The sequence below is a fragment of the Pleurodeles waltl genome, chromosome 8 (genome assembly GCF_031143425.1).
Source record: "Pleurodeles waltl isolate 20211129_DDA chromosome 8, aPleWal1.hap1.20221129, whole genome shotgun sequence".
Taxonomy (NCBI): domain Eukaryota; kingdom Metazoa; phylum Chordata; class Amphibia; order Caudata; family Salamandridae; genus Pleurodeles; species Pleurodeles waltl.
The window spans coordinates 1,534,131,089-1,534,157,491 of record NC_090447.1 but is presented as its reverse complement, the minus strand read 5'-3'; the positions used below and the strand labels follow the sequence as shown (position 1 = coordinate 1,534,157,491).

The following is a 26,403-nucleotide window of genomic DNA, read 5'->3' as shown; positions in this document are numbered from 1 at the left end:
TATGATATTGGCATGTATAAAAGTTTCTACTCCCTCCACAGGTGAACACCCCTCCAGATCGTCCCATTTAATTTCCATAGACTCTTCCTCTCAAGATAGATAAATTGCTTGTTCTTACTCTTCCTAATATAAAAAAAAAAAAAAAAAGAAGATGGAGAGTTCCTCTTCTTCTTAAGGCTCCAGGTGAGAGGAGGTCGAATTTCCTTGACTTCTGCCTCAGAGATATCCTTCAACGTCAACATTTTCTGAATCCCTTTATACTTTCAAACTCCTTTTTCTTTTACATCAACATGGCCATTTCAGACTCAAGCCTCTTTCTTCTTTTCAATGTCAACGGCCCGCTCTTCGGGACTTGTCGTACAGTGTTTCCTCTTCGACGTTGAGATCTTTGACAGATTGTTCAGATCGGGTACTCCAGTGAACTGTCTGTGCTTCAAGGCCTTTCGACGAAAGGTCCTTTGCCTTTCGATGAAGCATGCTTTTTTGGAATTCTCTCTCCACTGGAACCCCTCCTTGAGGGCTCAGTGGGACTCCCTTGTGTGTGATGTGCCTGCGGAAAGCAAGCGTTTCTAAGCCAAGGCTTCCGTCTTTGCCCGCAAGTCGATTTTTTTCAAGTCTGGTGCCTTAGAGGAGGTCACTGACTCTTGCCGCCTTTTGGCTCTTCTTCCGCACTTCCTCCACGACTTATATGATCTCCTGGCCACACTCCGAAGTTTATCCCTCCGCTCCCTCTGACATTTTCCTCATCGTCACTTTAAAGTCTTAAACTTTAAGGATGGTGTAGATTTTTGGCCTTACAATTAGTGAAGGTCATTATTTGTTTTGCTCTCACCCTCAGCATTTTTGGAGCAAACCGAGAGGGTGTTACAATCACCACTCCAGTGGTCGAGTGGAAGACTGATTACACACTGAATGCTTGTCCTTCTGTGCACATTTGTGATGGCAAATTCCTGAAGAATTGGAATGGTGTTTCTCCATCATGGCACGCGGGAAGCCTCCTGTCTGGGCATTCTTGACACTCCGAAGTTTCGAAAGAAAAATTCTCGGTCGCTCTTACTTCGTCTGCAGTCTGCTCACTGTTGATTATATGCTCAAGCTTTGATAAAGATTTTCTAAATTGTTTCAGCAATTCTTTAAAGTTTTTCCTCGAGGAGGAGACGTGTCTGCAAAAAACATCCAGACCCAACGCCCGAAAAAAAGAATTTGAAGATGGCATCCTAAGATGGGAAAATCCAGAGGAAGTATGAAGACGTCACAAGAAGACACTACAGGGGGGTTCAGTCAATGCAAAACAAAGGTAGAAAAAGAAGATGGATTAAAAATTTGGTGAAATAGTAGAAATTCCAGACCTGGCCACTAGATGGCAGAATAAAGCACAGCATGTGAATCTAGAAAAGATTCACGCTGTTAAACTGCTGTACTGTCTTCACCTTCTTCCTGAACATACATACAACCTGGGGTGGGGTTTTCCTTGCTCAATAGTTACTTATAAATAAGACAAAGGATAGCACAACTAGAGAGAACGGTAACAATGCAAGTTCCCCATTGATGGAATTAATTGCCACGTTGTGCTCTCAGTTTAATCTATAAACTAACTGGATGTCTTCCATCACACTACAGCCCCAGATGTTATGGGTCTCCAACACAGGCACTAAGAATAGGGACAATCAAGTAACCATCATGCATATGGTCAAATGTATTGATCATCTGCATTTTTAACTCTGAACAAGACCCAGATCTAAAATGTTATGTCCCAACTTCTTGAAGTGCAAAGTTGGACCTTTATTTAATCAGGATGTAACTGGTTGAGTGGAGTTAATATTCCACTGTAATACTATTTAAACATGCTTTTTACGCTGGCACCAACTCATGAGCTTGGCGTTGGCTGTACAGTGCTAAGAAACCATTGGTGAACATGTGCCATATGAAGATTTGTGAACGTAATATTAACAGCAAGATAGTTACTGCTTATAAATGTATGGAACACCAACTGGTTCTGGGTTCCTTCGGAGCAGAGTCAATTAAGGCTCTGTCTACAGTGTACATTGATTGATGAGTCATCTGATCCTCAACCTTAGGATTAAACAATCTGGACGACTTCATGCACACAGGAAAATCATTCATGAACATACAAGATGATTGCAAGGGCACAACTCTCAAACCAGATGTTCCTTACTGTTAGTTTATGCAAGTAGTGCTCTTTTCAACTCTACATCCTCTTTAGCAAAGACTATGGGGTCAGGAACTCCTATAAACCTCTGTACCGTCCATATAGTTACTAAGATGGTGGATACTATCTGTCAAGTGACTGCCATTCGGTGTTACTCATCTCTGCTAGTTATGCAGTTTTTCAGTGGAAAGATGGTAGTTCCTTCTGAAGAAGTGTCCTGTGGACTCCTCTGCTCTTTGCAACTTTCTTTTTATCTTCGTTGATCAGGCTTGCTCACACTTAGGTTTTTTGACATTTTTTGCAGTCATCTTTATCACTCAGACGTTCATGGCAGTGATCTCCCTGGTCTAAATCTTTCTTTTCTTATAGGTTTTAAGCTGTTAATCTCTTTTCTGCTCCTTCTTTAATCTCTTCGTTCTGGAGTTCCTCAAGGAATCCCACTCGGTCTCACTCTTTTCAATCCCTGCCTTACACCTCTTAGTTACTTGATCTGAACCTTTGATTTTTCACTTTGGTCAAATACCGAAAAGCTCCTAAAGTACTCTGACTTTCAATGATAAACTGGGGAACGCTGTAGGAAGCCGGCTCTTTATATGCCAAAATGAAATACCGTGCAAAAAGTCTAGGGCTTCCCTCTCTAGTGGACAGGGCTTGCTCTAGCAATCCTAAGGTGCTTCCTTAGGGGATAGTGTGATCGACCACCTTAGGCGGATCAGGGAGGAGTGTGAGACATTTGCAAATACACACACAGTCAATAAGCGTGACACAAGTCAATAGGGAGATCCAAACCAATTTACAAAACATATCAAGTATCCTTATAGATGTTTTGGCACCAGAATCAAGGGATCAGGTGAGTACGTTTAGCAAGAAAAATACTTTCAGGTTTCAAAAGTCGACACTGCATTTTTCAGAAGCAGCAACATTATCCTATGAGGAGAAAAACAAGTACTGTATTCAGGTATAGTACAACGACTTAGGGACCAATCCCTGGACTTAAGGTAAGTATTGGGCAAGAGTCAAGGCCACACCAACAGGTCACACCAGGTGGCACTGGGGCAGCCGGGTGCAGAGTTGTAGTACAGCGTCGGGTGTCCAATGTTAGTCAATGGGGATCGGTACGCTGGTAGCAGGGCAACATACGGAAAAGCAGTCCAGAGGAGTCCTTTGGGCCGCCCAGCAGACACCAGCAGCAGGGCAACAAAAGAAGAGCCGTCCAGTGGAGTCCTTTCTGCAGTCCTCTGACAGGTTCAGTCCCAGTTCCAAAAGTGCTCTCCCAGTCAGGCGGAAGAACCCTCTACTTATACTCATTTTTGCTCAGCTTCCACAAAGGATGGAAGGGGGGGGTGGGGGGGGGAGTTGGACCTGACCAGCACTAACCGGTACCAGGAACACCCCCTCACCTCCAGCCATCAGTAGGGGGTAAACAAGCCCTTTGTGTGAGGCCAGGGCACATCCTATACAAATTTAAGTGTGCTGCACTGTACTCTCTCCTCCCCCCCCAGCCCAGGGAGGCCATTCAGTATGTAGATGCACCCTCCCTGTGTACTGGCTGTGAGAGAAGAATGCACATAGCCCAGCTGTCACTCTGTCCCAGACGTGGATTGGAGTCAGGCTGCAAAACACCAGAGTCTTAAGCACAGAGAAATTTCTATAAAGGTAATAAAAAAAAAGTCCACCTACCCCAATAAGCATGATTTCTCACTACCATTCCAAACCTACTAAACATGCCCACGCTATTCCTCATAGATCAGAAGATACCACTTAGACATATGTAAGGGCAATTCCAAAGCAGTCCTGTGAGAGGAGCAGCACTCACAGCAGTGAGGCACTAAATTGGCTGATTTTTCACTACTAGGACATGTAGTAGATAAATACATATGCCCTACCTTTTACATACACCCCACCCTTCCCACAGGGCTATCTAGGGCCTACCTTAGGGGTGACAGGTATAGTAAAAAGGGAGTTTAGGCCTTGGCAAGTAGAGTGACTTGCCAGGTCCATGCACACGCAGGCCCTGCAGTGGAGGCCTGAGACAGGTTTGAAAGGCTTCTTCTGTGGGTGGTGCAATCTGTGCTGCAGGCCCACTAGCAGCATTTAATTCATCGGCCCTGGGTATATGTTACACCACTTTACAAGGGACTTACAGATAAATCAAATAGCCAAACAGGTGTAAACCAATTTTACTAAGTTGTAGGGCAGAGAGCACATGCACTTTAGCACTGATTAGCAGTGATAAGGTGTCCAGAGTCCTAAAGCCAACAAAAAGAGGGTCAGAAAAACAAGAGGAGAAAAGCAAAAAGTTTGGGGATAACCCTGCAGAAATGGCCATTACCAACAGGTCCTGAGGTAGGGAGGGGTCGCATCTCTCCTTTGAGCGAAGCCAGATCCGCATACCAAGCGTCGTGGGCTTCTTTGAAGCCCCTGCCTTGGAAAGCAGTATCTGCAGTTCATCCTGTTGGGTGGGGTGTATGAACACCTCTCCTAGAGCAGGGTTTGTTTCTAACCACTCGAGAACAAACTCTCTCAGACTTGGGCGTCAGAAGCATGTCTGATGGTGGCAGGCTGCTACAAAGAGTACGTCTACACACTGGTAGTGGGTAGGTATTCAGGGGACACCTCTAAGCTGCTCTCCGAGTGCATGCATTATTAAATGCATCACTGGAATCAGTGAGAGCTTATTAATACGAGATGTTTGATACCAAACATCCCTATTTTCAGTGGAGCCATCATGTAGCTGGAACTCATATTGACCAGTCTCCAGCACATGTACTTAAAATGTCTTCCCTGTTCGCTCACTATGTCTAAGAATTGACAAAGACATAGCAGGGGCATATCTACTCGTGCAGGTATGTCCTCACATGTAATATAATGCATTCTGCCTTAGGGCTGTATGGCCTGCTGTAGGGGTGACTTACATATATTGCATGCAGTGTTAGGGGGCGTGGCACACAGACTGTGTCATGTCGTGCTTTCACTCTAAGCTGCACCAAGACACACAGCCTGCAATGAGTCTGGATGTGCTAGGAGAGGGGTCCCTGAGGGTGGCACAATACATGCTGCAGCCCTTGGGGACCATCTTTGGTTCCATGCCTTAGGTACTAGGGGGGTACCATTTACTAGGGGTGGGGGGAATTGGTGCAAAGGTATTGCCAAATGGGGGAAAACTGCACAGTTTCGGGGAAAGAGCACTGGGGATATGGATAGCAGAAAGCCAGTGCACCTCAAGTCAAAAGTGCATCAAATACCAGGCAAAAAGTGGGGGAGACCATGTCAAAAAGGGTCACTTTCCTATAAACACTCAGACCAGATCTTGTACCTGCATAAACACTGCGACCTCCTGAGGAATATCAGTATGGTTAAACAATAATGGTAAAATTGAAGCCTTGATTCTGGAGGGTAAACCCTCAGTTTGTTCATCATTTTTGTGCCCAATGGACTTGGGTACCCCTTCGACCCCCATAACAAATGCCCCCAATCTAAATCTTTGATCACTGATTTTTTAAACAAATCAATTTTTCCGTCAATCTTTTGGCTTTATGAGTTCTATGTAAACTTGCCCCTTGCTTATCTCCAATCAGAAAATAAACGCACAATGCATTTCTGCTTTGTTCTGTAATGAACACTGTTATCTCTCACCTTGGACCTCCAGCTTACCTCATTCAGCATTCATAGATTGAGAACGCTGCGGCTTCCTTGGATCAGGGCCTCCATGCCTGGTCTCGAATCACCCGTAGCCTAACACCACTATGGACTGCTGGTCACCTAATGGTCTGTTTTTAAACCACTCTGTACAAGTCATGATGCTGATCACAAATATGCAGCCATTTATCTTCAGCAGCGTTTAATTATTGTCCTTTAAAACTTTTCACTTTGTTTCTGTTCATCTCTTACAGGTCTGCAAGATCAACAGAGCGTCTCCTCGCCCTCTGCCTTTACCAGCACTACCAGCCATCTGGCTTCTCATGAGCAACTGAAAACAGGGCTAGGTTCATCTGCATTGCTTTTGCTATACAAGTCAGCAGCAGATCCCCAAATCTTTTAGCACCACAAGTATTTTCCCTGCATTTATTTATTCAAGGTCCTGATCCTAACTCACAGCAGATGCATAAGAAAATTATGAAAAAGCCACAAGCAATTTACAATTATGACGGCTGCAATGGTTATCCCACTCAGGACGTAAATCGTAAATCATGAATCTGAACCCGAACTGAATAATCCTTACAAAAACCTGTTTGGATCCCAGTAAAGGTCCTCGTGTCAGTTCTGAAGTCTGCCAAATACTTTAAACACTTGATATGGAAAAGGACTCAGACTGGGAATGACTACCCTTTTCACACCGGGATTACTGCATCTCCAAGCCGCGATTACCTGAAATACTGAATAGTAATGGAGTATCCGTAACTTACTCAGTATGTCCAAGGCAGAAAGCCGCAATGTTATGTGGCGCTCGGAGGAGGCTGACGCGGATCTTCTCGTCGCGGTCAGCAGTGATGATGTATTTGTCATCGGGGCTTACAGCCTGAAAAGGAAGAGAATACTCTGCCAATTAAATAATGCCCTAGTAGCCAATTACTTGCAGTTTTGATGCACCCTGCCAAAGAACATGATTGTAGATTTTGTTTCACTGAAAATAAATTTTCTACGTTATGAAAATTGTATATGTTATGAAACTTTATAGAGCGCATTAGCTATCCAGAGGCCTCCCAGCGCTAAATCTATATTTTCCCACGATACATAGGGAGGCCAAGGCAGATCCAGGGGCCAGAGGGCAACAGAACCAGCACCCCAGGATACACTTACACGTTAAGACAATATAATTAGAAACTGCCCATCACAATCCATGACATCTCATGTTCTGTCCCCAACCACAGCAAGGGTGTGGAATTTCTATCTCCCGGTGCCCGGGACATATTGTTTGGGGTCAAGGAGATCAAGATTTCATGCTTACGTTGTCCCTGGGACAGGTAGGCCCAGCCCCCCGCAGCACAAACCCAATGGCTGCTCATTTACAGTACCATAGTACGTTTTCGTGAAACAGATGTATCGTCACTAATGGCCAGATTTGAATCCACATGTGTACAATGTTCAAATTTACAAATATGAATTATGAATAGTAAAGTCCTTCCTATTCGCACCAGTGCTCTAAGGAAAAGCAGAGAGCCTTAAGCTCAGCTTGCAATACTGACAGTGGTTCCAATATAAAAACCATGTACACACCTGCAAAGTGCAAGAAGTGAACTATTTAGAACACTTCCAGACTGCTTCCTAATCAAACATGTATCAGCACGAAGGCATGACTGGTGATCGTTTCATTTAGAAATAAAATGTACACAGAACATTTACAACATAAAAAATTAGTAAATGGTGTTTGACGCATAACATTATAAAAACATAACTAAAGGCAAATTAGTATAAAATGATGACAGGCGACATTATGGGCAACCAGTAAAATAACTTAGGGGTCCGATCTTTAAAATAAGAGTCACAAAAGTGCACTCACAGATACGAGTCCTTCCACCGGTGCAGATTTACAACTCCCAGGAATTCACTACGGTTTACATAAGCAGCTCTGGGAACTACACTCAAAGCAAAGGACTGTAAATTTAATTTTCTAAAGTAAACCTCTGCTGACTGATAGCCAATTAACTTCCTCTATTCCCATTTTTCTCACCAAGGAAGAAGCTTTATGCCTGCCTTTGCCTGGAGTAAACGTCCAACCTTTTCTAATGTCGGAAGATATAGAAGAGGAGTTCCTCTCCTGTGTATCAATCAGGCTTTAAAACCATTAGGCATCAAGTAGGGCGCTGTACGGAGGACATCTGCAGCAACATTCACGCAGATGCTCTACGACTCCCCTTTGGGGATCAGTCCAACTACACAATACCTCCAATATTAGGAATCTCCGTTAAATACTGTGTCTAAACTCTTAAAAATGCACAGCTGCCATCATTTTAGCATGGTGTTCACAGAATGCTTTTGTGTTCATTAATACGTGGCCTGACTTTTTTGCCAATATAGAACAGACCACATGGGTCTTCTAAGTAAGTGATTACATTTTAAATGCTGCAATCCCCTTGAAGTTTGAATTTAATCTTGTTGCCTTTGTGTCGGTGAGGAACAGCATGACTCTGAATTATATTACAGTGTACGCATGTGGCTACGACAAGAGAAAGTGCCCATCTATTCTTCTATGGGGAGTTTTAATTTGAGTGTTTCTTGGACTGTGCATGCAAAAGAGGTTATTCTTCAAATAGCTTGCCAAAATTACTTTAGATCTGTAGATTTCCTACCTTTTGTTAATGATTCATTTGATGGCCAAACTACTTTTTGAAAACTTGAAGACAAAAGTCGAACGTATCTTTTTTTGTTTAATTGTCTCAGACAATGGTTTCTGTCTGGTATTTCTATTAATCCAAAAAGAACAAGTGACGGATGGAATACTAAAGAATGTCAAACATTCACCCTCAGTCACAGATCTGGGCATAAATCCATTGTTTTTAGGGTCGATCTTGCGTTGCATGCGCTTGCGCATGCGTATCGCAGCGAGACGCTTTAGTATTTAGAAAAGGGCTCGGAGCCCTGTCAACTTCACGTCAGTGTTTTTTATTGGTTCGTGGGCTTGCCTAATAAAATCTGCTTGCTTTCATTAGTCGAAGGCACGCATAAGTCATGCCTTTTCCGGTGGCTAGCCCTCCTCGAGCGCAGCGACCAAGTACAGAAAACATGCGAGGCTCGCTGTTTTCCATCGGGCTTGTGGACTTCTTTTTCTCTAATTTACGAGCCCGATCTCGATTGGCAGAAGTCGAGCGCTTTACATAGTTTATTGCACTTTTTCGGGTTATGTACATAAATGCACTTTTGCCCGATAGGTGAAAAGTCGGGTTAGGAGTTTACAACGCGATCAGCTCTAACATGAGCAAACGCGAGACCCGTTGCATTGTAAATGCTCGTTTGCTTGGCATGCCATTCCAGTTTAGACCCAGCCATATGCAAATCACGTGGGTCCCGTGCTCACCATGCCACCAGATTCAAGCTAGCCTGGCTGACGAGGAGCGATACCCTGAAACTGGTCCCAGGATGCTTCTTTCCAGTCCAGGGCGGACCTGGCCTGGCAGTTCGGGATGGACTGTTACCATGGGGAGCAGGGTGATTTGCATATGGCTGGGTCCAAACTGAGGTGGAATGGTGAGCAAAAGAACGATGTGTTAAACCCAGATCTGTGACTGGGGGTGAATGTACGACAATGTTCAGCATTCCGTCCATCATATTTTTATGCTGGTATTTCTATTAACCAGTTCAATGGCTCCTGGGATGATCTCAAGTGACTATGCTGTTTTTTTTTTTGTTTTTTGTTTTTTTTTAAATCGCCTGCTGTATTCAATTTCCTTAAATCTGTCCTATTCAGAAGTGATCCTCTTTAAAAGTGTAAACTGAGTGGAAGAAGTTTCTTGATCTTGATGAAAAATATGAAATTCTAATATTTTTCTTATCTGCTTGTTTTCTTAAAGAATTTGGTACAGAGTATACTATTTTCCAAATAAACAGCAACATTTATTGTGATTTGTTATTCAGATCCATGATCTTCTTTATCAAAAGCTCATGTCTGCCGTGCCAAATCATAAAGAGGACATCAATATATCAAAAATGGATAAACCATCTGTCCATCATCAGTCATGTAAAGATGCTACTCAATTTTAGAAAGAGTAGATGTTAGCATGGCTGGGGGCACCAGAAAACCTCAGCAATATATGATCCTTTTGTATGAAGAAATCATCATTCCAACTGAAGTATGGTATCATACAAAATGAACTAATTCTAAAAAACAAAGGTTGGTTTTCTGATGTGTTCAGATTTCAGAGATGCACATTAGACAGCCTCTGTGCCTTCTCAATGTGATACTGAAGTATTTAACGTGTCGACATCAATGGTGCATAATAAGCAAGTATAGTGTATTTTAGAAAGTTTCACTATATAAATCTTCAAATTAAAACATCTGTAATGTCTTTTAAATACGATATCATGCTTTATACTGTGAATTGTAAAAGTTAATTAAAATACTTGCCCAAGGTTCACGAATTGAGCCACACCCAGAAACAATGGGGCAAAATGGAGGATCAATGACATTTTTACAAAGCTTTGGCAACACAGTCTGGGTCGTCGAGGATGAGGTGTTTGAAAAAACGTTTTCATCTTGTCTGAAACCATGCACGTGGCTCTGCTTTATTCAGAATTAAGTCTAGGGCCTTTTGCAATGCCATTGCTGGATCACCCTCTAACGTAATGTATATGTTGGTGTCTTTCACATGTTTGTTCACTTTCCTTGTGCAATGGTCTGTGTGCATTATCACCAGACAACCTCCTTTGCCAGCCATCTGTAAAGTAATATTATTAGCATTTTGTGAGAGCTTAGAGGTATGAATGTGCTTTTGGGTTTAAACTCTTTGTATACACTTTCTTTGGGATCTACTGTGCTGGTTTCTAAATTACTAACAGTATATTTCAAGTGAACTCATCTTGAAGAATGCCACATCAATCTCGAACATGTTTGTTTTATATGTGGGGACAAACGATGCTCTATTAGACAACAGCTTCATTTGGTGTTTAGTTATTTTAGTGGCAGAACTGTTTACAAAACTCCCAAGATAGGCTATGCCAATCCTTGTTTAGTACACATGCTGGACACGTGTCAATACGAGTTCCCCAGCTACATGATGGCTTCACTGAAAATAGGGATGTTTGGTATCAAACATCTAGTATTGATAAATTCACCACTGGCATCAGTGAGGATTTATCAATACATACCCTCAGAGGGCACCTTAAAGGTGCCCCCAGAAAACCTACCATCTACACATGTGCTGGCTGACTAGTTTTAACTAGCCTGACACCACCAGACAAGTTTCTGATTCCCAAGGGTGAGGGCCTTTGCTCTCCGGTGATCAGAATCAAAGCCTGCTCCAAGAGATGTGCTTACACACACCAGCCAACAGGAAGACCTGCAAATCTGCATTCAAAGAGAGCTTCAAAGAAGCCCACTGTCCTTGGTATGCAGATTTGGCTCCGCTCAAAGGAGAGATGCCGCCCCCCGACCCAGGGCCCATTTAGCACTTGGACAGGCGGGAAAGTTAGTAGTCAGAGAAGTGTGCCCATCTCTCAGGTCAGTCCGGCCCATTAGGTGTGCTGCCAGATCTGGACACAACTTTTCAAAGTCTGCCATCTTAGTAATGGCAGAACTAGGAACTCTGGGAAAGGGTTATGCCCACTTCCCACCAGAAGTGGTCATATAGGGGGTGTAGTGACCCCAGGGGTAAATAGCCCATTGTCTACTTCCCTATACTCCCCTAAATGCCCCTAAATTCATTATTTAGGGGAGCACCTGGCAAAAGGAAATCCGGTTTCTGCTGACCTATGAAGGACACTCAAGAGCCGCAAAAGCAAAGACTGAGGAAGAAGCACCGGACCTTGATCCAGCCCTGCCAGCCTGTGTACTACTCCTGTCAAATGGCACCCAAGTTGTGCTTCCAAAAGCTGGGGAGGATTCCCTGCCTTCAACAAAGACTCAGGAACTCCAGTGGAGCAGCGAAGCAGCTTCCCAGCATCTTGCAGGAACCCATGCAACCAAAGGACTCTGGACAGCCAAAACCAGACATTGGACAGCAACACTTCACCCATACCCCCAGCCCAAGTCGAAGTGGGCCAACGGTGCCAACATGGTCCCCAGCCTCTCCAGAGAAAGTCTACTGTGGGCTTACCCACTGTGACTATCACACTGACGCCTGCAGACTCTGTGCAGGCCCCATCTCTACTGCGACAGCCTCTGGTGATGGAAACCCAACGGTCCAATGTATCTGCACTCGGACTCCCCAGACAGAGGAGAAGACAGCAGCTGGTGTCCCAACATCCCCCAGACTATGGAGATCTGTGCCCACTTGTTGGTTCAATAGGACTGGATCCAAAGTCCATGAATGTAGTCTTTCTGTGAGCCCCCTCTACCGCGGACGCCACCGTGAAGGAAACTCAATGATCCAAACCACCTCTGCACCCGGCCACCACATAGAAAGGAGAACAGGACTGCTGGTGTCCCTACATCCCCGAGCTTGAAGAATCGAACTCCCTTGGTGGTTCACCCAGACTGGACTCCCAGTCCCTGCCTGTAGTGCATTTCTGACCAAACCGTTCCCCGTTCACTTCAACGGGGCACCCTACACTGAACTACACATCTGCACCCTGCCGCCCCAGTGCCACCCGAGGTGACCTGCTGGTGTGGCCTAGGACCCTGCCGCATACTCACCTTAAGTCTGGATGATTGGTCCTGTAAGTCACTGTACCTGTTTGCCCCAATTGTTTTTCCTCCATAGGATAACATTGCAGCTTCCAAAAATTGCTGTGTCAACTTTTGAAAACTGTAAAGATTTTTTCTTGCAACACATACTTGCTTTATCGTATTGATTCCGATGCCTAAACATATATAAAGATACTTGTTAGTTTTGTAAATTGGTGTGGATCTCCTTATAGAGACATCTGTCTCATTTATTGACTGTGTGTATTTGCAGATGTCTCACACTCCTTATAAGCCTAAGGCTGCTCGACCACACTAATCCCTAAACAAAGAGCACCTTGGATTGCTAGAGCAAGGCTCCATCCACTGGTAAGGGAACCAATGGACTCTTTGCACGATATATCTCATTTTGATATCTCATAAAGAGTCAGCTTCCTACAGTCCTTAAGGGCTGCAGCATATATTATGCCACCCTAAGAGACCTCCCTACAAACTGCACACAGTCCGCCATCGCAGACTGTGTGAAATTGTGCAAGCCACGAGTAAAAACACAACATGGCACACACTGTGTACCATGCCCCAGTCACTGCATCTAAATATATGTAAGTCACTCCCTACAGCAGGCCTCAGAGCCCCAAGGCAGGGTGCATTATATCTGATGTGAAGACATATCGGCATGAGCAGGTATGGCCCTGTGATGTCCAGTTCAATTTCGTAGACATTACAAGTGAACAGGGAAGACATCTTAAGGTATGTACTGGGCACCGTTCAACACAAGTTACGCAGCTACATAACGGCATCACGGAAACTTATGCTGTTTGGTATCAAACACCTCGTCTCGCCAGTATTGGATTTATTATGACATGCACCCAGAGGGGAACTTAGAGGTACCCCCTGAAATCTACTAGTCCTCTAGTATTCTGGCTGACTAGTGCAGACGAGCCTGCCATCACAGACATCATACCAGGGGTAAGTAGACCACTGGCTATTACCCCACACTCCCCTTAATTCAGTATTTAGGTACCCCCTAACCCCCCCAACACTGACACCAGACGAACAGATTCGAATGACTGAAGAAAGAAGAGGGCCAAGAAGAGCTGAAGAAGTGAGAACTGTGGACTGCTGGTGGACTTTGGAGCAAAACCCTGCCTGCTTACCTGCTCCTGTCCTGACAACTGCTACAAACCGATTCGTCCTACAGCTGTTCATCCTCCAATAGACTTGGAGGGCCCCCAGCACTTCACCAAGCTGTCAGCATCTCCCTTGAAGTGGAGGAGCCTCTTCCCTGCAGCTTGCAGGCACCAACCGCAACGTCCAGATCACTGTTCTGCTGACCACCGGGTCCACCCACACAGTAGCCGCCAAGGAGGAAGGCGCGAAGCTCCAGCAGGATCAACCCATCTCTTCACTAAGTGAGAAGACCCCAGGACCTACCAGAACCAAACTACATGAAAACCCGGGGTTCCGGATATCGTGCAGCAATGAACAGATGTTTGAGTCCAGACCAGACTATAAAGCTGCAACCAGAGACTAGCCGAGGGGGGGCGTCAGCATCACAGACGCCATCAGAGTGGACAGGCTGCCCAGTTTTTGTCCCTTTCCTTTCCATCCAGGAATTGTGGGTGCTTGACGCAGGAGCACCAGACGATCAAATCCCTCTGCAACGGAGCTCCACGGCCTGGGTCCCCAACAACCAATGGTGTTCCTTTGCTCCCGGGACCCTCACCGAAGAGCCCCTCGTTGGAAGGTCCTGGATTTGTCCCCAAGTCCCTTTCTGAAGCCTGTTTCTAGGTGGCCCATCTCCTCGCCAACTGTGCAGAGCGTAAGGCACCCACTAGTCCAGCACCACTGCACCCGGACTGGTGTTGTAAGTGACCTTGCTCCTCTAACACCCTCCAACCAACAGGCGACACCCAAGAACTGTCTGCAAGGACCCCACTGCAGTAAGAAGTACTTTTAAGTCTTTACTGCACAGAAGTGCATTTGAGTAAGTGCTACTTACTTGGAAATCGATGTACAGCAACAGCACCTACCTTCTTTGAAGTTTTTTTCTGGTGTTGAAACATAATAGAAGCAACGTCTATATTTTTCAAACACTTGTCTCTGATTTCTTCTTGAGTGTGTCTCATTTATAGACTGTGTTCAACAAATACTTAGCACTATCCTCTGATAAGAATAAACTGCTCGCCTACACTACCACAAAAGAGAGAATCTGGATTTATAACTTTTAACCCCTGTAAGCCAATGAGGGCGCCTGGAGTATCTGCATAGTGTCCCCCTACATTGGTGCACTGCAGAGGCAGTCAGTTTCCTACACCAAGTCTCCAACTTGCATTGTATCACAAATGAGCAAACCATTTACCTACCAGAGCAAACGATCAGGCCCACGCGGCCCTTCAGGAGGGAACGCACGTGGTCTTAGAAGACCCAGGAGAGCATGCACATTGTCAAGGACTTGAACTTGGCTGCACACCCCACTGTATGGATACATCTGGACTGCCACAACACTGAACAGCATCAACACTTAAAGCAAATGTAAAACTTGTGGCAGACAGAGATCCCTTCCCTTAGGGTTTGGCTGGGAGTTTCCTTCACAGGTGGTTGGACCTTTGGAGATGAAAGCATCTAGACTATAGTTTTTTCACTATTCCTTTGCTCTCAAGTTAACCTGTGGCTAACTAAACTGATGAAGACAAGGGGGCCCTTGGGCTCAACAAAACAAGGCCTTCCTCTTTCTAGTGATGCTGAGACATCATATTAAACAGGAGACTGAGAAAGGCAGACAGGCCTGGTGCACATCCAGAACATGATGACCCCCCCCCCCCTCCCCAAACAAAATCCCTAGTTCATGTACATCACAGAGCAAACAGAAACGGAGTACGACTGAAGGCCATGCCGACCCCACCAAAGGAAAAACAGGTGGGCAGCAGGCTCCAGGCTTACCAGGTGCAGCAGCATGGAGAGGTGTCCGAGCTCCAGCCGGCCCTTGGCCTGGGGATCCGTGACCGAGAAGGAATAGACATCTCCTGACTTGTCTGCCACGAAAACCCGGTCCTCTGCTGCAGTCACTGTGAGAGCTGTGCACCTTCTCACCACAAACCTGCAGCAGGAGCAGAAACCAAGGATTAGGGCTGCAGTGAGAAGGAACCAAGAAGCAGCCAAGGCACATCTGGGAGATCAGTCCCAAAGCCAAGAACCAAAGAGACAAATACCCACCAATGACCATCCCTGCTGCCCGCTAGGGTTGAAAGCGCTGCATCCGGGCGCCATGGATTTCAGCTTGTTATTTATTGCATTAAGACCTTTGACAACTGCTGCGTGATGGACTAACTCGATGTTTGGTTTAAATTTAGTTTTCTTCATGAATGTTTTGCTCACAAGGTTTGTGCATAAATTATATAAATACAAAATAAAAATATATTATTTGACTTGCGCAACAAGCACCAGGTCAAGGTGCACAATGCGTAATAAATCAGGAGCTCAGCTCTTCAGAACCGGTGCCCCAGACTGTGGCTACGCAGAGCTCCTCTGAATGTTTTTATCTCATCTATTTACCTGCCGCAGCTAAGAGACAAACATACTGTAGGAAGTTGGCTCTGTATGCACAATTTCAAAATAAGGAATTGTATGCACAGAGTCCAAGGGTTCCCCTTAGAGGTAAGATAGTGGCAAAAAGAGATAATACTAATGCTCTATTTTGTGGTAGTGTGGTCGAGCAGTAGGCTTATCAAAGGAGTAGTGTTAAGCATTTGTTGTACACACACAAGCAATAAATGAGGAACACACACTCAGAGACAATTCCAGGCCAATAGGTTTTTGTATAGAAAAATATATTTTCTTAGTTTATTTTAAGAACCACAGGTTCAATTTTTACATGTAATACTTCAAATGAAAGGTATTGCATGCAAGTACTTTAGGAACTTTGAATAATCACAATAGCATATATACTTTTCAAATAAATCACATATAGCTATTTTAAAACTAGACAGTGCAATTTTCAACAGTTCCTGGGGGAGGTAAGTATTTGTTAGTTTTTGTAGGTAAGTAAACCACCTACGGGGTTCAAGTTTGGGTCCAAAGTAGCCCACCGTTGGGGGTTCAGAGCAACCCCAAAGTTACCACACCAGCAGCTCAGGGCCGGTCAGGTGCAGAGTTCAAAGTGGTGCCCAAAACACATAGGCTTCAATGGAGAAGGGGCTTCAGCATGTCTTATGCCACCCTGGGGGCCCCTCACTCAGCACAGACACACTGCTTGCCAGCTTGTGTGTGCTAGTGAGAACAAAATGACTAAGTCGACATCGCACTCACCTCAGGGTACCATGCCAACCTCACACTGCCTACAGGTATAGATAAGTCACCCCTCTAGCAGGCCTTACAGCCGTAAGGCAGGGTGCACTATACCATAGGTGAGGGCATAAGTGCATGAGCACTATGCCCCTACAGTGTCTAAGCAAAACCTTAGACATTGTAAGCACAGGGTAGCCATAAGAGTATATGGTCTGGGAGTCTGTCATGCACGAACTCCACAGCACCATAATGGCTACACTGAAAACTGTGAAGTTTGGTATCAAACTTCTCAGCACAATAAATGCACACTGATGCCAGTGTACATTGTATTGTAACATACACCTCAGAGGGCACCTTAGAGGTGCCCCCTGAAGCCTTAACCGACTACCCGTGTAGGCTGACTGGTTTTAGCAGCCTGCCACACACCAGACATGTTGCTGGCCACATGGGGAGAGTGCCTTTGTCACTCTGTGGCTAGTAACAAAGCCTGTACTGGGTGGAGATGCTTATCACCTCCCCCTGCAGGAACTGTAACACCTGGCGGTGAGCCTCAAAGGCTCACCCCCTTTGTTACAGCACCCCAGGGCACTCCAGCTAGTGGAGTTGCCCACCCCCTCCGGCCACGGCCCCACTTTTGGCGGCAAGGCCGGAGGAGATAATGAGAAAAACAAAGAGGAGTCACTGGCCAGTCAGGACAGCCCCTAAGGTGTCCCGAGCTGAGGTGACTGACTTTTAGAAATCCTCCATCTTGCAGATGGAGGATTCCCCCAATAGGATTAGGGATGTGCCCCCGCCCCTCAGGGAGGAGGCACAAAGAGGGTGCAGCCACCCTCAGGGCTAGTAGCCATTGGCTACTAACCCCCCAGACCTAAACACACCTCTAAATCGAGTATTTAGGGGCCCACAGAACCCAGGAACTCAGATTCCTGCAACCTAAGAAGAAGAGGACTGCTGAACTGAAAAACCTGCAGAGAAGGCGGAGACACCAACTGCTTTGGCCCCAGCTCTACTGGCCTGTCTCCCCCCTTCTAAAGACACTGCTCCAGCGACGCGTTCCCAGGGTCCAGCAACCTCTGAAGCCTCAGAGGACTACCCTGCATCTAGAAGGACCAAGAACTCCCGAGGACAGCGGCTCTGTTCCCCAAAGACTGCAACTTTGCAACAAAGAAGCAACTTTGAAACAACACACGTTTCCAGCCGGAAGCGTGAGACTTTGCACTCTGTTCTCCAAGTCGAGCCGGGGGCGTCTGGTGCAAACACCACAGGGAGGACTCCCCGGCAACTACGAGACCGTGAGTAGTCAGAGTTGACCCCCCTGAGCCCCCACAGCGACGCCTGCAGAGGGAATCCCGAGGCTCCCCCTGACCGCGACTGCCTGCTTCAAAGACCCGACGCCTGGTAAAGTCTCTGCACCCGCAGCCCCCAGGACCTGAAGGATCCGAGCTCCAGTGCAGGAGCGACCTCCCAGGTCGCCCTCCCCCTTGCCCAGGTGGTGGCTACCCCGAGGAGTCCCCCCACCACCCCCCCCCCCCTTGCCTGCATCGCTGAAGAGACCCCTTGGTCTCCCATTGATTTCTAGTGCGAACCCGACACTTGTTTGCACACTGCACCCGGCCGCCACCCGTGCCGCTGAGGGCGTAATTTTTGTTTGGACTTGTGTCCCCCCCCGGTGCCCTACAAAACCCCCCTGGTCTGCCCTCCGAAGACGCAGGTACTTACCTGCTAACAGACTGGAACCGGGGCACCCCCTTCTCCATTGAAGCCTATGTGTTTTGGGCACCACTTTGACCTCTGCACCTGACCGGCCCTGAGCTGCTGGTGTGGTAACTTTGGGGTTGCTCTGAACCCCCAACGGTGGGCTACCTTGGACTCAAACTTGAACCCCGTAGGTGGTTTACTTACCTGCAAAAACTAACAAACACTTACCTCCCCCAGGAACTGTTGAAAATTGCAGTGTGTCTAGTTTTAAAATAGCTATATGTCATTTATGTGAAAACTGTATATGCTATTTTGCTAATTCAAAGTTCCTAAAGTTCCTACATGAAATACCTTTCATTTGAAGTATTACTTGTAAATCTTGAACCTGTGGTACTTAAAATAAACTAAGAAAATATATTTTTCTATACAAAAACCTATTGGCCTGGAATTGTCTCTGAGTGTGTGTTCCTCATTTATTGCCTGTGTGTGTACAACAAATGCTTAACACTACTCCTCTGATAAGCCTACTGCTCGACCAAACTACCACAAAATAGAACATTAGTATTATCTCTTTTTGCCACTATTTTACCTCTAATGGGAACACTTGGACTCTATGCATACTATTCCTTACTTTGAAATAGTGCATACAGAGCCAACTTCCTACAAAGACCATTCAAAATGTTGGGATCACGGAATTGTTATGCAAACACTTTGTCTTAGTAGAAGACACTAGCAATTTTGGGGAAGGTGGTCACCTGAAACACAGGCTCCCGGGTTATTGTGGCCTTGTCACAAAGAGCCATAGGTTCACGTGGTTTGTGCCCGGGAGGCACGCACAAAATTTAAATCCCATTGAGTGGCCGAGCCGCCCGTGTGATGGTCAAGATGTAGAAAGCTGGCTTAATCTCAGGGGAGATTGTCCATCAGCATCCAGTGGACCAACTCCTCTTCTGAAGCTGAACTATTGCACTCTTTCTACAAAGGAACTGCTAAAGGCTGAACAACCTTAACCACCTCCTGCACTGGAGAAAAAGCAGCTGAAGAAGTTGATACTTTATCAGACAAGAAGATGCTTGCGGCAGTATCAAATTAAGCTTCTTCTCCATTGTGTTAGAGTTTTGGAAAGTAGGATCTGCTACAGGCTAGGCTGTCAGATTCACTTCCGAAGACTTTACTGTGGCCTGCCCAGTAGCACACCTTGTATGTAGCAGGAGTAGGAATCAACTTCTTTTGGGCATTTGATGTAGTTGCACCGGTCCTGGAAAGTGCTGGTATTAATGGTTTGACACTGGGCTCTCAGACAGAAACCTGCCCAAATATGGTCAATGCTTATATAGAGATTATTCTGCGGTACTCTAAGAAAAGAGAGACACAAACGACAAATGCCCTCAGGGAAACAAAATGCCTATGGTCAACCACGCATCCCAATGCGTCAAGGTGAAGAGCGCAGGGCTTGCAAAGCTCGTCTCACTTAAAATATGTGGTGAAAATGGCTTCTGCACACAAATACTCTTAGACAGAGAAATTTGCTTGCATTCAAAAATTGGTGTGCAGGTTTACAAACAGGGAAACCTTCCCATAAGCAATACTTTTAGAGGAATTTATTGTTCACTACAGGTTACAGAAAAACCAAAATCAATGGGCGGAAATGCTTGCGTGGACACAGACCACTGGGAGTTTTTATGGTGGGTGGGAGGTGTAATTGAGTGGACTCACCTTAGCATTTCTGTGCCAATGAAGGGGAACTAATTATGCAACTCTATTCTAAAACACACTAAACACCCAGCCCAAAATGGTAGGACATTTCTACTCTGCATGGGAGAACAAGCAACCCCAGGGATGGTTCCAACGTGTTCACCTCATTTTAAATGAGTAGCCGGAGACTCAAACTCATCACTCCTAAAGCACAGGACCCGTCACTGGGTTTAATCCTTCCAGTTATTGAGACTCACCAAGACCACAAAAGCACTGCTGAGAGTTATTCCAGGCTTTTGTAGTCTGAACTTAACCTTTAACTACATGAAACATTTAGTTTTATAATAAGCAAACTTGGTCATGTTAGGGAAAGAAAAATATAATTAAAATATTCCATACTTTATTAGTAGTATATCATGCAAATATTCCTAGATATTCATAAAAAAGACTGGAGCAGTCTCCACTTCTACTGCTCGTTTGCTCTAGAATTTGTGGGGATGGGTCACAGGGCCTAATTTCCAGGCGATTTTGCCAGTTCTGGGATATGGTCATACAATCGAAACACTAACCATGTGCAGGAAAGTTATTTTTCCTGTGCACTTAAGATACAGTGTAAAGCTGTAATTTACTTTTAGTCATCAAAGCTGGACATGGAAAGGTCAAGACACTCAAACGTGTGTCTTTGATCGCTCAGACACACTAGGTCTCTAAAGGCAACATATGTGCGCGCAATCACTACTACTGACTCTACGTTGCACTACCAGCTCCGGACGAGGAGGCACTAACTTCATCCTCAAAGTGATAACTTATTCCCCAATTCAGACCCGCAACATTGTTTTTATTAGCAGGTAATACATCCCGGGAATGAGCCCACCCTGTGGGTCAGTGGCACCAGTTTGTACAAATTATATACCAATGGCTCTTGGAATCCACATCCCAAGAGTGGTGAGACAGGAGCGTCACTGCCGGTGGTCTTGTCTGCTCTCTCAAGAGGTGTTCATGAGACTGTTTGTGCTACAGTGCTAGTTACAAAGAGGGCTAGGAAGGGGGAGAGTTCAGTCATACACCCTTGATGCTTACAGAGAAAATCCGAGGTGATGAAACAACTTTTCATACTAGGGATCAGTAAGACCTTGCATGAGGGAACTGCAGATTCTGCCTCTAACAATGCCAGGATACAGCAAATATTATTCATTACACAGTGCAACAACAAGCTTTAAGGCGCTGAACTTCCAAAATAACTACAGCCAAACTAATTGTTTAAAAAACATCGACAGTGCGTTGCCAGGACTGTAATCTCAAACCAAAGGATCATAAGTAATGTGTGGCCCTCTTCTGATGTGTTCGGTAAGAGGTCCATATCAAACAAAGACCTTAAAAAACACAATGTTGTGGGTCCAGGTACAAATGTGTTTAGCTTCCTCTCATTCCACAGTAGTTCAGCCCAGGCTCACAAACAGTCCTCATATCAAGACCCTCCCATCCCAACTCACCGGACACTGAGACACTGCCAGGCAGGATCAGTGCGGAACAGGATCAGGCGCTTGTTGTCATCAGTCACAGCGAAGTATGAGCCGGAGCAGGAGAAGGCGGATGCCAGAATTTTATCACTGCCTGCAACCACAGCCGAAGCCTCTTCCCTTCAAAGAAAAACAGGTGCATACAACTCTAAGTTATCCTCACATCAAAAGTAGATTATAAGGCATTTAGTTGAGAAACTCACTGTTGACCCACCTAACTCAGTCAGTTCTCACTCAGTGTCGCTACACCCCTGTCCTCTCCCAGGTGTTGTAACATCATTTTATGAACCCATTGAACTGCATTATTAACCACAAACAATCTCATTAACCCATTTCAATCTGGTTTCCATATTCCATGCAGATAGGACTGTCATGCAGCAAACTTCACCAGGTCTGCTACTCACAACCAACTCATCTATACTAAAGCTCCTGGACTTCTCTGCAGCGTCTGATTCCATCACTCTGTCTACTCTCCTTTCCACACACCCCACGTGTGTAACATAAACAAGCACACAACTAGCTCTCCTTCCAACTCAGGCTGGTCCTGGTCACCATCGTGGTGTAACTGACTGAAGGTTTGTGGGAAGAATCCAGAGCCACCCCCAGGCTCAGACCTGCACCCTCTCCTCCTCCTCCCCACTCTACACCATCGCCCGCTACACCACATTTCTAGGGAGCGTCATCTCATTCTTTAGTGCTTATCTCTGTTCTGATGATACATAAGTAAGTTTCCCATCTCCACCTCAATCTGAAATCCAAAGTACCATGCTACATACATGGTTTACCCTTGACACACTTTAATTTTATCAGCCACAGACCTTGATGTACCTTTCAACCAGACCAGGGGCCTGATTTAGAGTTTGGCAGACGAGTTAATCCATCCCAAATTAAACGGATATCCCATCCACCGTGTTATGATTTCTATAGGATATAATCTGTCTGTAATACAGCAGACAGAGTAACCCTTTCCACCAAAATCTAAATCATGCCCTACATGTGTGGTGTTATCCATCACTACTGTGACTGATGCCGCCCGGTACAAAGTACAAGTTGCAAAAATTCACCTCTTCACCCCCTTCACACAGACTAACACTAATCTCTGCATTTGCTCTTGGTACATTAGACTACCTCACCGGCCTACTGTGAAGCCTCCATGTGTACTCATTCTAGCATTCCAAACATCACTACTGGAGCCCCAGTAATCTCACCGGACACACTGCTACTTCGCGAAACGGTCACCAGCATGGCTGACCAGAACAAACTGACCTCCATGAAAGGTACTGGAGGCAGCAGCCACCATTAATGGTGCCACACAACACCCAATATCGCCCTCTCACTCAGACACCTCCCCGCGCAGCCTCAGGCTCCATTCATTCACTCTACTCTGACCTCACCACTGGGAGTTACTACCAAGTGAACTGCCCTCCATCTCTGCACTCGCCACCTTGAGCTGCCCTGAAGACTCAAATTCTCAATTTAAAGAGGAACATCAACTTATCTTCTGTGTTGACTCACCCTACAATCTCCCTCTAACCTGTGTTAACAATACACAGTAAAGGTATTGCATGCTCGGATTCAGGACCAGCATATACTAGAGGTTATCCTGCGAACCATTAATAATCTGTGGTCAAGTGCAGTATTTCTTGTTGAAACGTTCTTGATGGTCATGAAAATTAATTAAAATAAATCCAAGAGCGTCCAACATTTCCAGAATTTACAAACATTTATATTTTCTATTTCTCCAAAGCAGACCAAAGTTACCCACTGATCTCTTCAAAGTTACTTCTGATCATACAGAACAAAGTGAAATAGTTTAGGACCTTGAGTAAGAGGTGAAATTCAATCCAACAACCTGTGAATGATGGAAGGCTGCGTTGGCCCTGCAGTGAATTGTATCTGTGACAAACAGGTCTTAGTGCAGGAGCTCAGACGAATGAGCTTTAAAACAAAATAAAAGTCATGAAATGCACATTTAGCACCACAAGACTCACAAGACCTACTCAGGGATACACAAGAGACACCCTCTCAATTCAACAGTGAAGATATGTACGAGACACCCACTCAACTCAACAGCTGAGATACACGAGACACCCATTCAGGGATACACAAGAGAGACCCACTCAATTCAACAGTGAAGATATGTACGAGACATCCAATCAGACAAGACACACCCACTCAACTCAAAAGCTGAGATACATGAGACACCCACTCAGGGATACACGAGAGACACCCACTCAGGCATACACAAGAGACACCCACTCAGGCATACACAAGAGACACCCACTCAACAGCTGAGATATGCAAGAGACACCGACTCACAGATATACAAGAGACTCCCACTCAACAGCTGAGATACATGAGACACCCTCTCAGGGATACACAAGAGACACCTCCTCAATTCAAGAGCGAAGATATGTACAAGACACCCACTCAGATGCACAAGAGACACACACTCAACTGAGTAGCTGAGATACCTAAGAGGCATCCATTCAAGAGAGATACACAAGAGACACCAGATAAGATTGGAGGGTACAAGGACTTGTAGCAGGGGCATTTTAAACAAGGCAGGCACAGGACAGCAACAGCCAAAGTGCCTGGCTGCAAGAACCCAGAGTGAGGGAGAGAAGGAGGGTGGCCTTGGATAAATGCCCCGCTGCCGTACATCCCACCAGCTCAGTGCCTAATTTGTATTAAAAAAATAAATAAATTCTATATCTATATCTCTAGGCCCAAGATCCAAGTTATTAATCACTGGTCCACTGCACGTGGCACAATCTACGTCCCTTTAAAATTGCAGGTTTAAGTTCACGTTTTATCATGTTTGAGGATTTATTAAATAGTTTAATGCTCATCTAAAGAACTTTGTTTAAAATTCACACACAGTGCAATACTGTAATAGTTTCTCATAAATATGTGCCGGTGTTTACAAAACGTGCTAGTGCCAAGCACTGGAAAACACTGGCACAAATTAAGCACTACACCATCTACTTACTCTTTATCGTCAGGAAGTCTCTTCTCTGCGGCGCTGCAGTCGTACATGAAGAGCTTCTCAATGTTTCTGGGGGGAAAAAAAACAAGACAATTCAGAGAGCAAATGTGGCCAAATTCATGCCTTGAGAGAACATACTTCCCCAATTCTTTAATATCAACGATTGAGGCCCCGTTTTCACCTTACGCACTCCCCTACAACTTGAAAAATAGAAATGTTGGCAATCTTACTTTTCAAAATATAGATTCTGTGACTCCAGTTAAAGCACAACTGCCAAGCTGAGAAGTTATACAATTGTGCAGTACTTAGGTCCAGGGCGCAAGCGCTTTTTGACCTGTTGTAAGTACTCTGTGGGCTTTTAACCACGCCCATCACTTTCACTCATTCGTGGGCTCGCCTTTCAAAAAATCCCTTGATGTCATTGGTAAAAGATTTAGGTTTGTCCTGCATTTGGGTGGTTTTGTTACTGCCTTGCAGACTGAACCTGTTACATGGATTATTGCACGATCGCTGATATTTTTTACTGTGAGCGAACTACTTTTTCTTTTGTATTTCTCCTTCTCGCTCATGGCGGCCACGGCACTTTAAAGTTTTGTACAGTGCAAACTTGATCAGCAGTATTCGAGCGCTTTGCATGACTTCCAGTTACGTCACATTGTTTTTGTCTCTCCTTTGCACTCCATGGCAGCCATGCCGCTTTGAAGATTCATGGAGTGCAACCTTGTTTGCTGTAAGTTTCACAGGCTCCCGCTGCTGACCGGATGCGAGCTGAGGGAGGGGTGGAGCTGGGAGACATTAGGGGATTTCATCACACCCCTCCTCCTGCTGTCTCTTATTTTCCGTCTTCTTTGCATTTTTCACTGTTGCCTCATTTTTGTAGCTGCAGGTTGCATGGAGCTGCCTCTTGTGGTTTAGGGAGAGAGGGGTCTGGTGGGGCAAGAAGACTCCACAAACACTGGCCTCTCTGACGTGGGAGTGCTGAACCGCACCATGAGGCAACTAGACTCTGTCCCACTTAGTTTGCAAAAAGAGGCGCAAGTCCAGCGACACAAGCGGGGCAGAGAGATGGCAATTATTGGTTTCTTTCTTTATTGTCTTCTTTTATTATTTCTTGCCCTAACAGCTCTTTTCTGACTTCTAGTTTGTTTCAGGAGATGGTTTTCTACGGTTTTGGGTTCAGATATTGGAGCTTGCATTTTAGTTTGTTTGAAATAATATTCCAGTAGGCCTGCTAGTCCCTTAGTTATATGCAGGTCCGCTGGAATCATGTGGCAAGAAAAGTCCAGTTGTGCATTTACAACTCCAATAGCTCTAACTCAAACAAATGTGAGACCAATTGCATTGTACATGCTTGTTTATGTAGGTGCAGTGCTTGAAGAAGTGCCAGGTCCCAAAGTTTTGCACCGAAGCCGGCGGCCAGCATTATCGAATGTCAGAGGTGCCTACTGCGGGGGTGCGAGGTCTTGATTCCAACTCATCCCCCCTTCTTCATCAACCACCTAACACTCGCTGTTCTGCTCTCTCTCAGGCTGCTGTGCAACATAGCTGAAAATAAGAAAATAATAGAGCTATGAGGCGGCCAGTGCTGGCCGTGTAATAGCACCTTTTTTCCTTTACCTTAACTCACGTTGCACTTCAGTCCACACTGCTTCGCAACATGTCTGAAAAACATTGACAAAGCCAATAGATCTTGCATAGTCTAAACCCATTGGCTTTGCCAATGCCTGCAATTTTTTTTTTTTTTTTTTTTTTTTTTTTTTTAAGTCTG

General features: G+C 45.3%; 1 protein-coding gene across 1 annotated transcript in view; it reads right to left on the bottom strand.

The window, feature by feature from the left end:
* WDR4 (WD repeat domain 4) overlaps positions 1-26,403 on the bottom strand; it is an 80,915-nt gene that overhangs the window by 37,917 nt on the left and 16,595 nt on the right. Inside the window, exons 2-5 of the mRNA XM_069202967.1 lie at positions 24,639-24,704; positions 21,620-21,766; positions 15,390-15,546; positions 6,577-6,689 (exon numbers count right to left, since the gene is read on the bottom strand). Coding sequence (XP_069059068.1) covers positions 6,577-6,689; positions 15,390-15,546; positions 21,620-21,766; positions 24,639-24,704 — 483 coding nt within the window. The remainder of the gene's footprint in view (positions 1-6,576; positions 6,690-15,389; positions 15,547-21,619; positions 21,767-24,638; positions 24,705-26,403) is intronic.